Genomic DNA, 15,596 nt, shown 5'->3' on the forward strand with positions numbered 1-15,596 from the left:
AAACAGTGAGTGTGTTCACACGTTTTGTTCAGTGATCATAGTGCATTGAGCTGTGCTCAGCTCAAGAAATACATGCGGCTTACATTCACTGCAGCCTAAACAAAGGTGGCAAAGGCTGTTGCATGGGCATGTTGGAAATAACACTTGTAATATTATGTAAGAGCAGTCCTCAAATGACATGGTGAAGTGATTCACAAAGAGATGTCTTGCATTATAAAATTAAGGCTGCATGGCTAGTCAAGGTGCAGCATCCGATCTTGAGCTTCATCCTTTAATAGTAAGCCATTCCTAGGCGTTGATGCTGGTAAACTCATATTAAAGCTCTCCCTATTGAATTTCTGCCCTCTGTATTAGTTTTTTTAGATCACATGCTTAGTGTACTTGCGTAAATGCTTCAAAAGCACTTTCATGTCTATTCTAGAGTAGATAAACATGGCACATAAGTAAATCAAGAGCATTAATGAAGTCCCATTTTAATTACATGCAGTTGACCTGTGTTACCTAAAAGGCTTAGGCAAGGTTTTTCTTTCTTTTTTTTTATAGTCCTGAGTTTGAACAAAGTACGTCCCAAAATAGAATTAAGTTATTCATGAACAGGTGTATGCACAGAACAGTTACGTGCTGCCTTCTGTGCAAATTGGAAGCTAACATGAAGCAACTTGTAAAAGTGGAGAGCCCCTGAGATGGCAAATTCTAGAGCCACGAAAATGTAACTGTGCTGGTGGAGCAGCCCTTGTAATGGAATCCATGAACATAAACACAAACATTAGCACCAAATGTGAGCACATTTTTGGTGGTTCATGCCTTGTGTTCTATTGAGTTGTTTCTGGCTGGATTGTTTTGTCGTGGGAACTACGAAGTTGGAATTTGCTGGATTGAATGAAAGCGTTAAGTGATTTAACTACAAAGTTTGAATTGACTGGATTGAATGAAAGCTTTAAGTGGTTTTCAAATGGCATTGAAAACGTAGTGAGCCAATTGAAAATTTGGAATTTTGTTTAATTTAACTGGCATCTTGGCGTACGAGTGTTTGAAGCATTGGAACCAGACTGTCTCTAGATTGCTGCCTTCGATCATATTGTCTGCTTGCATTGAAATACATGGGTACTGGAGTTTGTCATCTTTTGGTGTAACTTAGGCCAGCCAGTAAAATTTGTTGCTTGAAATATACTGCAGCAAGTTCTTCTGGGATGCATGCAAGTTTTTTTTGCATTGGCTATTTTCATGCAGGTACTATGATGGTGATCAGGAGCGGCTTTTTAAAGAAGCGCATGTGGTAAATCCATACAAAAAGCCTGCCAAATCACAGAAGGTGAGAGCTTGTATTTTGGAAGAGTTATAGTAATCATTTTATGGACACAGAAATAGAAAAGTAGTGGCAGATTTTTACATCTCGTGACTACATGGTGTGTGGCTTAATTGAATTACATTCTCTTCTTCACTTTGCATCCATTAGATACTTTCTTTTGCTGCCATTTGTATTTCTTGTTAAGCTATTTTGTCCTTGATGGGGGAGCAAGTTTATTATGGAAGAGCTGGAAACTACTTGTTTAAATGTATTGTATTATGTTAAGCTAGTAGTAAAACAAGCCAACATGGCCAAACTTGATGAGCTTTGCTCAACAATATGAAAATGAAAGTGCTGACAAAGTATAATTGCATAAAGCTCTACTTAAAGCTTGCTCCGTGCTTTCTGGCAACAAGGAGTGATGGAGGAGTGGAATTGAGATAATTGTGTGATGCTGAAATCGGAGAAATCTGTAATGAGGCTTAGAGAAGTAAAGCAACTATTACAGGTTAGCTCAGGTGAAATTCAGTTCCTGTTATGTTGTGGAATTCCAGGAAAATAAAATGGTGTGTCTGTCTTCTTAAGGGGTAGTAGCCAAAGTATTCTTTCCCAGTCTGCATTTAATTTGAGCACTTTAAGGACATGGAATGGTTTTCACAGCAATGCTTAGGTGGGCATATTTTTAGCAAGTTTTTTAGAGGAGTAAGTACTAATTTTTGATGCATTTTGAAATTAGGCATCTTGTTTGAAGGAAAATAATTCTTGTATGTTGAGTTGACGATACTTTTAGAGAGATTTTCAAAAAAATATTTTGTCTTCAAAAAAATTGTGCATGGGATGTTATCGTGCTGGTATCTTTTCTATTTGGCACCCCTCTCTCCCCTCCATTTTTTAAATTAAATTTGGCTTCTTTAGTGAGGCATCATTGTACTGTGATTTGGAGGATAACTGCATTATTGTGTGGCCATGTTTCCCCATCTTCACAGAAGAGACAAGTTTCTTCGGCAGCCCATGGCATGGAAGACTGTGAAATTTGCCTGCGCGACCTTCCCAGCTCGGTGAGTTGCCACAACCTTACTAGTGGCCTCCGCTCATGGAGCTCACACTGACGAACGCATGCTTGATAGGGTGAAACTATGCTTGGGCTCTTCAGTGTGCACTGAGCACAAGTTCACAAATTGTGACTCCGTGATACACAGTAAGTCAGTGTGTGCAAAATTGAAGCTGACATGAGTGCTTTTGGCAGACTTGGAATTTGGGTCCTAACAAATGGTGGTGTCATATTTTACTGCACAAAATTACTAATGTGTGATTGTACTAATTGATGAAGCCAAAATTTATATTGTAGTTATAAAACACTTCAGTGTCTCTCTTTCGTCATTGAAAGCTGCCAGTTGAAACTTTCTGAGCTCCTTCCTGAGTGTAATGGCATGAAGTTTCTGTGCTCATGTTGCACGAAACATGTCATGGCTTTGTACTGAAAATTTTTTTCTGCACATTCACTGTAACACTATGCATTTTTTAATCACAATTAGAAAGTTTTGTCACAACCATGGATGTTATTAACCCGAGCTTCCATCTAAATTTTGTTTCAAACATCATCTTACAGAGCATTGTTTGCGCTGATAGTTTGTCATGGCAATATTTACCTAAACCATATAACTGAGGTGCCAGTTGAGTGCATTTCGATTTGTGAAGTGCTCGTGCATGGGTATTCCAGCCTGTCGGCTATCTGGCAGATCCGAATAGAGTTCCCGTAGAATGTTTAGAGGGGCTCCAGTGTGGCGTGTCATGCACAGATGATGACTGGGTTAGCCTGTGACCACCGGTTCTGCACCGAGTGTTGGAACTTCTACCTGACCACCAAAATTATGGAGGAGGGCATGGGCCAGACGATCTCATGTGCCGCCCACGGCTGCGACATCCTTGTGGACGACCAGACAGTAATGAAGTTGCTGTCAGACCCCAAGGTGAAGCTCAAATACCAGCACCTCATCACCAACAGCTTCGTTGAGGTGAGTTCTTAAGCACAAAATTAGAGCTTTAGCTGAATGTTTGTGGTCTGCACTGCTCAGTAGGAAGGATCCTAACAAATTGCACACAGGCACTCTGTAGGAACGGCATCTGTGCCAGCCGCAGAAGTCAGAACACTGCGATCATTCCGCTACTGAGTTATTTGAGCAGAGAGTAACGGTGCACCCATTTGGCTTTTTTGTCGTTTTGCAGCCAAACTGACTGTATGTTGCTCACATCTGTCTTGAAAAACACAATGTATCAGTGCTCAAGAATCCTGCCTTTGATGCGCAGACATCAAGGGCAGGATTGTGATATTGCATACATTTTGTGTGCATGCATGGCAAGATGTATACTAGTAATGTAAAGTTTATCCTGTTGTAGGTAGTGCTTGTGTTCGTCCTTTCTGCCTGTGTATGTGTCTTTTCCTTTATTTTTGTGTGTGTGTGTGCTGATTGTCCTCAACAGCTATGCTATGCTCAACAGTTAGTCTTTCTGTGCATCTGTGCTTAATCATACCGCTCAGCAAAACGCATTATTACTGTTGTCTGATTTGCGCTGAAGTCTAGTTATTTATCATCATCCAGTGAGTAGACGAGCAACATGGTTTTTGTCATTACTGAGTAGCCATACTGTAGTTGACCATGGGGACTAACTGACCAGCTCTTTCTATGCCAGTGTAACCGGTTGTTGCGGTGGTGTCCTCAACCTGAGTGCAACAACGCCATCAAGGTGCAGTATGTGGATACACAGCCAGTCACGTGCTCATGTGGCCACACCTTTTGGTGAGTCATGTTGTCAATAACGGGGCTATTCATAACATTGTCCTTGAGGGTTTTTCATGTGGCACACAGAAGCCGGTTTGCATGCTTAGCTTGTTGCATGTTGCACCCTGAAACTATGATGCATTGTTTACCACAAACCTGTTGTGACTGCAAGCCTCATATGGCTGCAAACTCTGAATTCTTGTTTGTCTTCAGACTGTGCAAGATACCATTTTAAGTGTGAAGTGCTACTAGCCTAAAGATAATGCTTGGTATTAGATTTGTTATCTGCATCAAACTCACTGTTGCTTCACCTTCTGACTGAATTCTTCCATTGCTGGTTGTGTGCAGGAAGGTTACTATTGGACATAGCACATCACTACACTGACCTAAAGGGCAACTAAAGCAAATATTAAGCCAATGTGGACTGTTAAAATGTCCTTACAGAAACCTCACAGAGCTCGTGAGGTTTGCAATTGCAATTGCAATGCCATTGCATACACCATTACTGCCCTTTACTGCCATCAGTGAGTGAAACGGCGCCTGACAGATGGTGCTATGGTTTGTTGCAAAAAACACAAATGCACGGCCATGGAGAAACTGAGCCAAGACAGAATGTTGGATTCACCGCTGCAGCTGCTCTTGGTCAAGTGACGGAGACTGTTCGGGCAACCCCCGACATCACACTGACATGGCATTCTCTTCTACTCGCAGTAGCAGAGAATGGCGAGTCCATGTGATAGGGTGAACTTGTGTGAATGAGTGTGTGAATTTCACAAGCCAGCAAAACCAGCGCAGCACTGTGTGATAATGAAACTAGTAGAACATAAAAGTACGAGCAGTGCATAGTGAAGCGATAACAAAGCCTTTTGACCACCTGCGTTATTGTTGAGGGTAAGGTTAATGATTTTTTTTCTTAAATTGAATAGAACTGTTCAAATAGCATTTTCTTCTGTCTGATACTTTGCTGCAATAATCTTTTTATTATTGCAGTAGCAATTATATGGACACTCCAAGTACATTTCTGTGATCAGCATCGCCGTGTAGTTCAGTTTAAAGTCCAAGGGCAATAACACTGTCGCCGCATGCCCTACGCTGTATTTATGAGTGAAGGCGTGTAAGGGGAGCCGACGATCATGGCTCAATCCCACCTATTCGAAAGATGAACAAAGGGAGGAAGCACGCTGTATTCTGTCGTGCACAAGGCACCCAACGTTGCCAGGCATGGGGGGGGGGGGGGCAGTAGCGATTTGTGTTGCTGGCAGAGTCTAGGTGCATCGGTGGCTTGCAGCTTTGTGCATGCTGTCTGTTCTCGGTGCTCACTTTGCGAACCAATAGACAGTGTGACTTTCACTTTACTCGCTGCTGTTGCGTTCCCTCACGCCAGGGTTTTGACAGCGAGTTTCTGCGGTCATTGAGTCACATGTGTTCGTTTGCTTGTGCATGCATAACACTATGCTTATCAATTTAGTTAGTGTGCCTACGCTTACTGGTTTATATGGCCAATAAGGCTACTATCCTTACTTCGTGTGGCTGTCTGCTAATGTGCTATTGCAATCATTGCTTTTCCTTTCGGGTGAAACTGCAAGTTTTTATAAATGGAGAAATACTAGTGACAGCATTACAAGGAGGAATGCCTATGTCATTGGGCTAGTACTTGAATGTTTCTTGGGAGCCTTAACTTGTGTTCTCCAGTTAAAAGTGCTTTTCGTTATAATATTGATGCCTTAGACATTCTTGAGCATTAACCTATCACTTTAGCTTAACTTAATATTTGCCTTTAGTGGCCCTTTAATGTACACAAGTGGTAATGAACTATTTATGTAGTGCATCTTATTGCTCAAGAGCACAATATTAAGCAAAATGTGTATTAATGAGCTTTCTAAGCTGCTGGCAGAGTGTCATAAGATATTTTTTTGAGTTTACTTAATTCTTTCTAGCTTTTAGTGCTTTCAAAGTAGTACAAATTGGACGGTAGTAACAGTGTCCTTATTTAATACTGAATTTGTGTTGCTGGATTGCTGTGAAGGAAAGACTGCATGTTTCAATAAAAAAAGATGAATGCAGATTTTCACAGTAAAATAATTGGTGTATGCACATAAAGAGCTTGTTTTGCAGAAATCAATCGGTCATTGATGTCAGCGGCGATGGCACAGTTAACATATTGTTACACACACAAAAAAAAAACATATATAGTACAGCGGATATATTTAAAGGGCAAGTAGCATGACAACGCTGCAACGATAGATGGATAAGTATACGCAAGCCCACAAACAGCAGCACTGCTGTTGTGGGCTTGCTTGTTGTTGTGGGTTTGCATGTCGTGTTGTGGTTCGTGTACTGCTGCATGTACCACAACCATCTGTGGCAGTATTTTCACATGTTTGGTTCCTTCTTGTTAGTGAGATGGGGAGATTTGTAGCTGTCTTTTGGTGTATAGAGAGCTCATGGGGAAAGTTCAGCTTTGTTGGCACCTATCTTATTTTATGTTGTTTCCTGACATACCAAGCTTCAGTTTTAGATTAGTTGTCCACTTATTGTTGTATTATAAAGGTTTGGTGTGCATAGTCAAGGCTAAGTATGGGAAATGGACATTATACTTTGAAATCATGCAGCTGTTAAACATCCAAGTACTGAACTGTAACTAGCCACCAGGAAAATTTAAACTTGTGTGCAGGGGCTACCTGATGAAGTTTGTTTCTGACCATGCTAAATTCACTTGTTTGGTCATGTTCTAGAAAACTACATTATTTGCTGCCCCATTATGTTTTTCATATGTTAAGACAGTTTGACTGTTATTAATAGTGCTACGTGCCACACATTGTTCTTCGCTTTAGAACATATCATACAAATTATGTTTTCTTGTGTTTAATGAAGAATTTGTAAGGACAGTTTTGGTCTTATAGTATTTTAGTATATTTGGTGAATTTCTGTATTTCCAGGGATGGAAGTGCTGTGACAATTGCGCCATCTTGCGCCAAACCATTGAGCTGCGCCAACCTGCGCCAAAACACTAATTTCGAATGAAGTTGCTAAACTTAGCAGGATGTGCGCATTCAGTGACAACCACGCAGCCATAGACATGCTTTGGCTAGCTTTTAGCCCTGCAGTCCAAGCCTAAGCAATCCATGTCAGCGTTGGCGACTTCGGAGTGTGGGTGTGTTTAGTGGCATAATTGCAACTAGGCTACAAGAAAACCAAAACTATCTTGTGCTATACAATGCATTACGAATGTTTTATAAAAGCGTTATGTATTTGCGTATAAACGTGGGAGTACATTTTCATCCCTATTATTATTATATTATAATAATATATAATATATGATATTATATTATTATTTTATATTATACGTGTATATTTCATGGGACAGTCGGGAATGAAAGCCGCTCTGAATGAATAAGTTCGCACAGTCTGCTCAGCATGTAGCTCATCCGTTTCGTTATGCATTCTAGCACTCGGTTTGGTGCCCTATTGGTACATCTGCGTTGATTAAAGGGCAGACAGCATGCATGTGACGTTCCAAATCTATTTTGCATGTGCACCACGTCCGGTTACCGGGATGGTAGTGCAGCACACCAACAAACGACCTGCTTGCTTTCATGAAACTTCTTGGTCACAAATATCCAATGGCAGTTGAAATCGTCATTTAAATGTGCACTCGGGCTACACAACATTCTGCCCGGCCGCACCACCCAGAATTGGGCTCTTGCAGCCACGGAGCGTAAGCCAAGGATGCAAAGTTTCATATTTAGTCAAACTTAGCGGCCAAGTTGTGGTAATAATTAAATGTTCGGCGAAACCAGAAATCTCTGAAATTGCTTTCATGGCAACGATGTCCACGACGTGACTTGCGCAGATCGAGTACAAAAATTATAATAAACCATTGTGCGATGCGCAAAGTATCAGTTGCTGTTATACACTGGCTTTATGGCGCCTGTGGTGGAACCGCAAATAAGCCCAAATAGTCAAGCTTATTCAAAATATTGGTCACTGACGCCAACTGGAAAGCCAGTGAACATTTATATCCCTTTATTTTTTTTTTTCAAAAATATATTATAGCTTTTTTTTGGCAAGCGATCTTAAATTTTGCCGAATGTGCATTGACCAGTACGTCAGCTTCACATTTATTGTGTGGTATTGTGCTATCTTAACTGAAGGTGGCCAAGAATTAAAAATTACCTGAGGGCACTACGTGAGCGGTGCTCACTGTACCTTGATGGGTGTTGTTCATGGTGCCCACTGTGAATACTTTTCGTTCATTGTGCATGAATGTGCTTAATTAGCTAAATTTATAAATTTATGTAATCAATGAGATGCCAATTAAAAAGTTGGGGATGACATTGAGAAATGACGAATAACAGCATTTAAAATAACCCAGGATTCATGAAAACTTTTTTAATGAGAAAAAATCCCATAAAATAAATAAAAAAAAACAAGAAAAAGCCCATTGTGGCCGTGACAACGCTCCGGCGCATCAAAAATTACATCAATCTTTACGCAAACCTTGTCAAATAGGGGCACTGGGAACGAGTGGCTGTGCTCCTTTCTTGCCGAAGTAGCGCGATCCTTGTAGCAGTTCGCTTTCCAAACCATTTATAGAGGGGGCCCAGGTTTGCATGTTCGTAATAAACACAGTGAGCTGATGATGATGTTTACGTCTGAGACCACTTACATTACTGGTGTGGGACTCGTTGTCACGTGGAAGGTTTTGATGTTCTTTTTTTAAATTTTTGCAGGCTTTTTCTTGCTTTTTTTTAAAGGAGGACTACACAAGACCTAGGTCGCTATATAGACAGTTTTTTCATGGGTGCCACCATGTTGCCACGCTGTGACACCATCTATGGGCAGTTGGCAGGCTGGTTTGGGCGAGTGCTCCGTTTTGCATGGCAGGTATACGCTCGGCGGTAGTTTCTGGCGTTTGTTTTCGCACTCATGCAGTATATTTAGTATGACGTGGCAACTTCTACGTGGAAAACGGTTCTGTGGGACGTACTGCAGTGGTTCAAGTTGGCACAGCTGGACTTTCTGCTGGCATTGAGGCAGACAGAGCAAGCAGCACGATGTGTCTGCGTGTGTTTGAGCCTACAATCAGCCTCGGAGATAAATTGTGTATTTCTGAAAGTTCCATTCTTTAATGTGACCTTATTGCAATATTATCCTCTAGTTCTAAGCTGTGGTTTAGGAGCAATGAAACATACGCGAGGATCATAACAGCGTGGGTACCGTTCTGCTACGATTGGATCTGTGCTGTTTTACTTTGACAAGCGTTCAAACTGTTAGCAGCAGATTACATTACATGACTACTTGGTTCAGTGGATGAAGTTTCCACCCATGAATAACATAGTTTTGGTTAGTAATAACAGCATACCTTGCACTGTGAACTATTGTCCAGCAAAGCGACTGTTTACGAACTGCGCGAGCATCCTACGCAGTGGTAGGTGCTGGATCAGAGATATCTTTGTTCTATATAGCACATGGTCCAAGCATGTGGCATCAATGTTTATAGATCTATAAACATTGTGCAGCATGACTATGCAAAGTCGCACTGCGGCGTTAGCCCATTTTCTCTTTCTTTTTCGGGAAAGAGGATGATAACCAAATTTTTTTTTCGGTTGTGTTCGTTTTGTTCTCTACGGCACACGTATTACGGAAATTTTGTCCTCAAAAATAGTCATCGCATTTTTTTTATGCAATCTGTTTCGGATATTATGGCTTTACAGGGCAAAAAGGCAATGCTGAAGCACATAGCTTATATATTAAAAGGGAAGAAAGGGGGTTGACTGAGGGGCCGATATTTATTAGTCATATAACAAGAAGCCAACAAATGCACGCGAAATGTGAAGGTTGTGGGATCGTTCCCCACCTGCGGCAAGTTGTTTTTTCATCCACTTTCATTTCCATTAATTAATCATTTCTTTATTTCATTTATTAAGCAAAAGTAATTTCCCCTATGTTGTCCTTGGTGTCAGTGTTTGTTGGCTTCTTGTGATATAGCTTATATATGTATCAGTGATCGGTGTGTTGAGCAGCACCATTGGCCTCATGCAGGAGGCTAGCATAGACATAAAGGGATTTCAAGCCTACTAGACTTGAAATGCGTGAGAATGATGCCAGTGTATCACAAATATTTGATAGCGCCTGCCGCTTAGATGTCTTGTGGTTGCGTTAGGTTGGCCGTGCACGAGCATGCGCTCTTTCTTTTAGTCCTTACGCCAAGCAGTCAGATAATGGGCAGAGTTACCATTTGATGCTGCTAATACAGAGACATGCCGGTTTTCTTCGTTGAATTAAAACCAATATACGCAAGATAGTTCACAACACATAAACACACCACAGCTGATAATGTGCATCGCATGTTTGCTCCCCAAAGAGATATTTCCGCGTACTGTAGTTACTAATGCACCGAAAGGCTTCCCCGACGCCCTTATATCAATGGACATTGCGTAAATTTCACAAAGTGCGATCTAAAACATCTTGAAATCGTTCCTCAGCACACGACAGCAATACTTTCAAGCAGCGCCACGCCGCGCCCTCTTTCCTCCTCACCCAATGGAAAGGGTTATACGCTGTTTTTAGTAATTGCTCGACATATTTGACAACCGTTGCATTGACACTTAATTGAATAAGTAAGGTCATAAATATTAGTTCATTAAAATTAAATATTACTTGCTTGTTCACAATGAAAAAAAAAAAAGAAAAAAGAAACTCGACTAGCATTGACACAAGCCTATCAGCATAGAGTGGGCACAGTTCACTGAAAGCCTTCGGTTATTATTTTATTGGACACATTTAGTTGGCGCGTCCGGTATGTAACTTAATGAAGCTTTCTGAGAAACCTGTATGGTTTTCTTTCGTAGCTTCATGCTGAAGTCAGGTGGATGACAATATTTCCCAGTTATGAATTTTGCTGTTCTTACGGACATCCGCAGAACTGACCTGCCATAATTTGAGAGTTTTCTGCAAAGTCAAATAAGTAACACCTTTTCTTCATATGACTGTATTTCACGAATATTGACCTTCACGAAGCTGCTCCAAAACACGTATTTGCTGCTCCAAAATGGACAATTCACGCTCCAAACCTGCTCCAACGTGCCACATTTGCTGCTCCAAAGCTTCCTTGGCCGCTTCCATCCCTGTATTGCACTTATCGTGAACTGTGTGGAATGGGGTTGGGGCAAGCGTTCTTTCGAGCACCCATATTTGCCTCAGGCAAGACCTGCAAAACACAGATGTCTTAAATTTTATTTAATCTAACCCACGGAGTGAGACATTTAGGTGGGGAAACTCCCGTCAGCGCGAGCGAGTGCGGGCGACCAGATAAGGTCACAATTGTTGTATGCGCCGACGGGGCCATATACAGTGGCGGCGCCATGCGGCCCATCGGAGAAGCCGCAGCGAAAAAAAAAAAAAAATGCAGCGCCCGGGCAGGCCGCTGCAGTGCGCTCTCAACGGCGGTAATTTCTTTCCAGGCCGCCAGCACGATAATGGCTCCGCGGGCTGGTGACTTTTTCTGGTCGCCGCAAACAGCGGAGTTTCCACTCCTAAATGTTTCTTGCTCCATGATCTAACCTAACATTTTGTTTGGTATACCTGTAAAGGGACTCAAAAAAAAAATATGAGCTGTGTTAGTAAATTATCCTTCTACAATGAAAAAAAAAAGAGAAAAGGAAAGGAAAAATGCTCTTGCCATGAGAAAAGGCTTCATAAGCCAGAAAAGGTGCAAAACTGAAGTAAAAATGGTGCCACCACCTTAATATTCCTGTTCCAGCTCGCTATGACATCATGAATTTTGATGGCACCTTGTTGGGCCTATTAAGCATTCATTGGTAAAAATTGATTGCATTGTATTCTGAAAAGAGCGAGCGACTGAACCAAGCAAGGTTCAAGAACCTTTACGTTAATACAATGGCCCAAGCAGTACGAGAAAATACGTTCAAATTTGTGACGTCACACAGATGTAGTGGCCCAGTTTCGGTGTGGAGGTTGAGAAATGAAACTTTGACCTTCATATTTTTTTTTTCTTTTAGTATTCATTCTATCCTATGACGTTAACAAAATTTAAGTTTTGAAAGAACACTTCAGTCTTAACTGGTGTAGTGTTTCTCCTTGGTGTGCCTTTAAAGGCCATGGGTGTGAATAGTGTCTTGACACCAGGTGTACCTGCGCAGTTTCGCTTGCGGTGAAAACTGGCATGACCCTGTCAAGTGCCACCTGCTCAAGAAGTGGCAGAAAAAGTGTGACGACGACAGTGAAACGTCCAACTGGATAGCAGCAAACACCAAGGCAAGTTTCTGCCTTCTTGTATGCGGCGATCATACTTGTCACTACCACCATTCCTGGGACTGCACATTGACCACTTGTGCGTTTAGTCAAAGACCCCAGCATGCAGTTTATGTCCTATGAAATCTGTTGATAAATTTGCAAAGAGAGTAATTGGGAAGAGATTATTTCTTTACATGACAGAGTGACCCACTGCCCCTTGTTACACGTGCAGGATCACAGCAAACAGAGCTTGCCGACATGGCTGATCTCAGTATGGTAGCAACAGAGCTAGCTTAGATGGCGAGCATAGCTGATCTAAACTCTTTGGTATTTATTTCATCTCATATGTGCAGTTTTTGTTATCTTCATTTTCTCTACGTGTAGATTTTGGTTTGTGCAAAACGTTGAATTAAAGGAAAATCCTTCAAAATTTTGAACAGGGCATGCTTGTATTGATATGAAACAAATGTTCAAAGTGGTTTGAACTGTCACCCAGAGATGGGGTCTGCAAAGGCAGTATATTGCAATATTCAGATGCTCCGTTATGTGCAGTGTTCACTTCGTGGGTAAAGCATTTCACCGCTGGGCAATGTCCTAATGTTGCGGACACTTCTTCGCTGTGCCCCTCAGAGACACCTGAACAGAGCAGCTGCTACGTTGGTCACTATTGTGCACTCACTCAGTGCTGGCAGTGAGCACATTTTTTGGGGGTAATGGGTGCATGGGCTGTTCACCATTGTTTCTGTCTTCAAATTGGCTTGGCCACAGCTGCACAAAAAAACTATCTTCTCTGGAATTAGGTCCTTATAATAATTCTTGGTTCTCCCATAATATCCTTTGCATACACAGTCAAACCTCATCTAATGAACAGATTATAATGAACTAACGGATATAATGACATGATCATAATTTCCCTTGAAATTTTCATACAGACATATGCATTTTAAATCTAATTTTAGAAGCAAAAATTTATTACAAATGGATATATCGAACCCTACTGGTGCTGCCTCGCCACGACACACTACCTACACTGCCGTTTCCTGCACTCTGTGCACACAACATGCTGCGTCTTAGTCGAGTGCCATGTATACTAGCATGCGGGAAGGAGATGTAAACAGCAGAATACTAACTCCTAGCACCTTAAGCATTGCTGTTATAAACTATTGCATATACACAGCCAAGTTAAGGAGTACTTTTGTGTTCTTTGTGATCGCTTAGCCTACGAGCTCTTCGTGTGTGCCAGCCGTGCACCTGCAAGCCTTCAATTTGACACAACGCTTGTTGCTGGGCACCAGAGTAAATAATTTGGCTTTTTTTTTGCTAATAAAACACTTATAGGTAGGGGTGGGCGGTTACTGAAATATCACCAAATCGAACAGCGGACGTTCAAAGAATTCATTTCGTGAATCGAATATGTATCTACTATTAAATTTTTTGTGTATGCGATACTTTCAATGTAGGGACTCGTGCAGTGCCACATGTCGCGTGCACCACAGAGCCTCTCATGCTCGATGCCGCCCAAGCTAGCATTTCACTTCGTTTTCTCTGAAAAAGAAGTGAAGAAGTGCTGAGCGCGCTGCGAATAGACCACCCTGGCTAATGCAGTAGTGCACTTTGTCACTGCGAGCGCTCCCCGAAGTTGGCCCGATGTGGGGATTGCATACACAGCACCCAAAAGCCACAATTCACAGAATGGCACTGTGTCGGCTGGGTCCGCCTCTGTCGGTACAAGGTTCGTCCAGGTCAGCGGGACCAGCCGGAATGACAACGCAACGCAGAAAGAAATAACTGCAACAAAAGCATCATGTATTTTCTAAAGTGCAAAAGCATGAGGGAAGATCAGGCCACGGAGTAAGACATTTTAGGAGGTGAAACTCCCGTCAGCGCGAGCGAGCGCGGGCGACCAGATAAAGTCACAATTGTTGTATGCGCCGACGGGGCCATATACAGTGGCGGCGCCATGCAGCGCGTCGTAGAAGCCGCGGCGAAAAAAAAAATGCAGCGCCCGGGCACCGGCGCGCTCTCAACGGCGGTAATTTCTTTCCAGGCCGCCAGCACGATAACGGATCCACGGGCTTGTGACCTTTTCTGGTCGCCGCAAACAGCGGAGTTTCCTCTCCTAAATGTTTCTTGCGCCGTGGATCAGGCCAATTAGCCGCTGACATGCACGCAGATCACGTTGGATACGCAGCAACAAGCTTCACACCACTTCAACTGCCATCAATCTAACCTATACGCCGTATCTCGAGAACGATCACTTATAAGCCACATGCACGAACACATTAGTGGCAGCCATTTCGCGACAGCTTGCAGCCTGTTAGCACATCTGCCTTTTAGGCCTAAGCTATTAGGCCTAAGCTATTAGGCCTAAGCTATTAGGCCTAATCAGTGCTGTTTCATTGGGCGTCAACGACTAAAGTTGCGCACATCCTTGCTCAGCAGCTGCATAATGCATAAAAAAATCGACAAACCGCCTAGAAAATTAAAGTGAGTGCGGCACATCTTCGCGACACATCCATCTCTTTTTGTAGCTTCGATAAGCCCGTCATAAGACAAGCTTTGGATTTACATGGAGGACGTAACAGTGTCATGACCAGCTGTATGCGTTTGTGCGGATGGCAGATGAACATGGAAAGGGAAGGGGGAAGCGAGCGTCATGAAAACTTGCTGTGACCCTCCAGATTCCAGAGTTCTTGACTGGTGCCAAATCACGCCGAACTTGACAATAAAACGCCATGGATGGTGCCTGCTCTTTATCATCGGTGCCGGCTGCACAGAGCTGTCATGAAGTCACATGATGCACAGTCCTTTCGTCTGTCCCACAGATTGGCCTTATGATAATCCATCTGCCGTAAAGTTGGGATAGCCCTTCTGTATTCTGCAGAAAAACTGAAAAGCAAAGCTTTCTATGAAAAAAATAAGATTGCCACAAAACACAGGTACACTATTAAAATGAGAAGCTCATTGGTACTTAATACAATATTACGTCACCAATTCTTTAATTTTAGAGGGAAAAAAGCACTTGATTCTATTCAACAGAAATTCTATTGATAAAAAATATTTCCAAACTTTCATATACAAGAACTGAGCTGTTATCAGTGCTGGCATACTAATTTGGCGTTCCCTTTAATAATAGTAGACCGTACTGTGTATCTTGATTTCTAGGTATGTAAGTTACTGATAGCTTGCTACATTCTGGTTATGCAATGCTAGGAAACTCCCAAGAATGTTCAATGCCATATTTTCAGGCCCAAAATTTGTAAACATTA

General features: G+C 42.1%; 1 protein-coding gene across 2 annotated transcripts in view; it reads left to right on the forward strand.

The window, feature by feature from the left end:
* The window catches only part of ari-1 (E3 ubiquitin-protein ligase ariadne-1), a 44,300-nt gene that overhangs the window by 7,227 nt on the left and 21,477 nt on the right, over positions 1–15,596 (forward strand). For both annotated transcript variants that reach the window (XM_075684484.1, XM_075684485.1), the window contains exons 3-7: positions 1,231–1,312; positions 2,275–2,346; positions 3,088–3,303; positions 3,980–4,086; positions 12,234–12,348. In XM_075684484.1, coding sequence (XP_075540599.1) covers positions 1,231–1,312; positions 2,275–2,346; positions 3,088–3,303; positions 3,980–4,086; positions 12,234–12,348 — 592 coding nt within the window. The remainder of the gene's footprint in view (positions 1–1,230; positions 1,313–2,274; positions 2,347–3,087; positions 3,304–3,979; positions 4,087–12,233; positions 12,349–15,596) is intronic.

The sequence above is a fragment of the Dermacentor variabilis genome, chromosome 3, assembly GCF_050947875.1.
Source record: "Dermacentor variabilis isolate Ectoservices chromosome 3, ASM5094787v1, whole genome shotgun sequence".
Classification (NCBI taxonomy): domain Eukaryota; kingdom Metazoa; phylum Arthropoda; class Arachnida; order Ixodida; family Ixodidae; genus Dermacentor; species Dermacentor variabilis.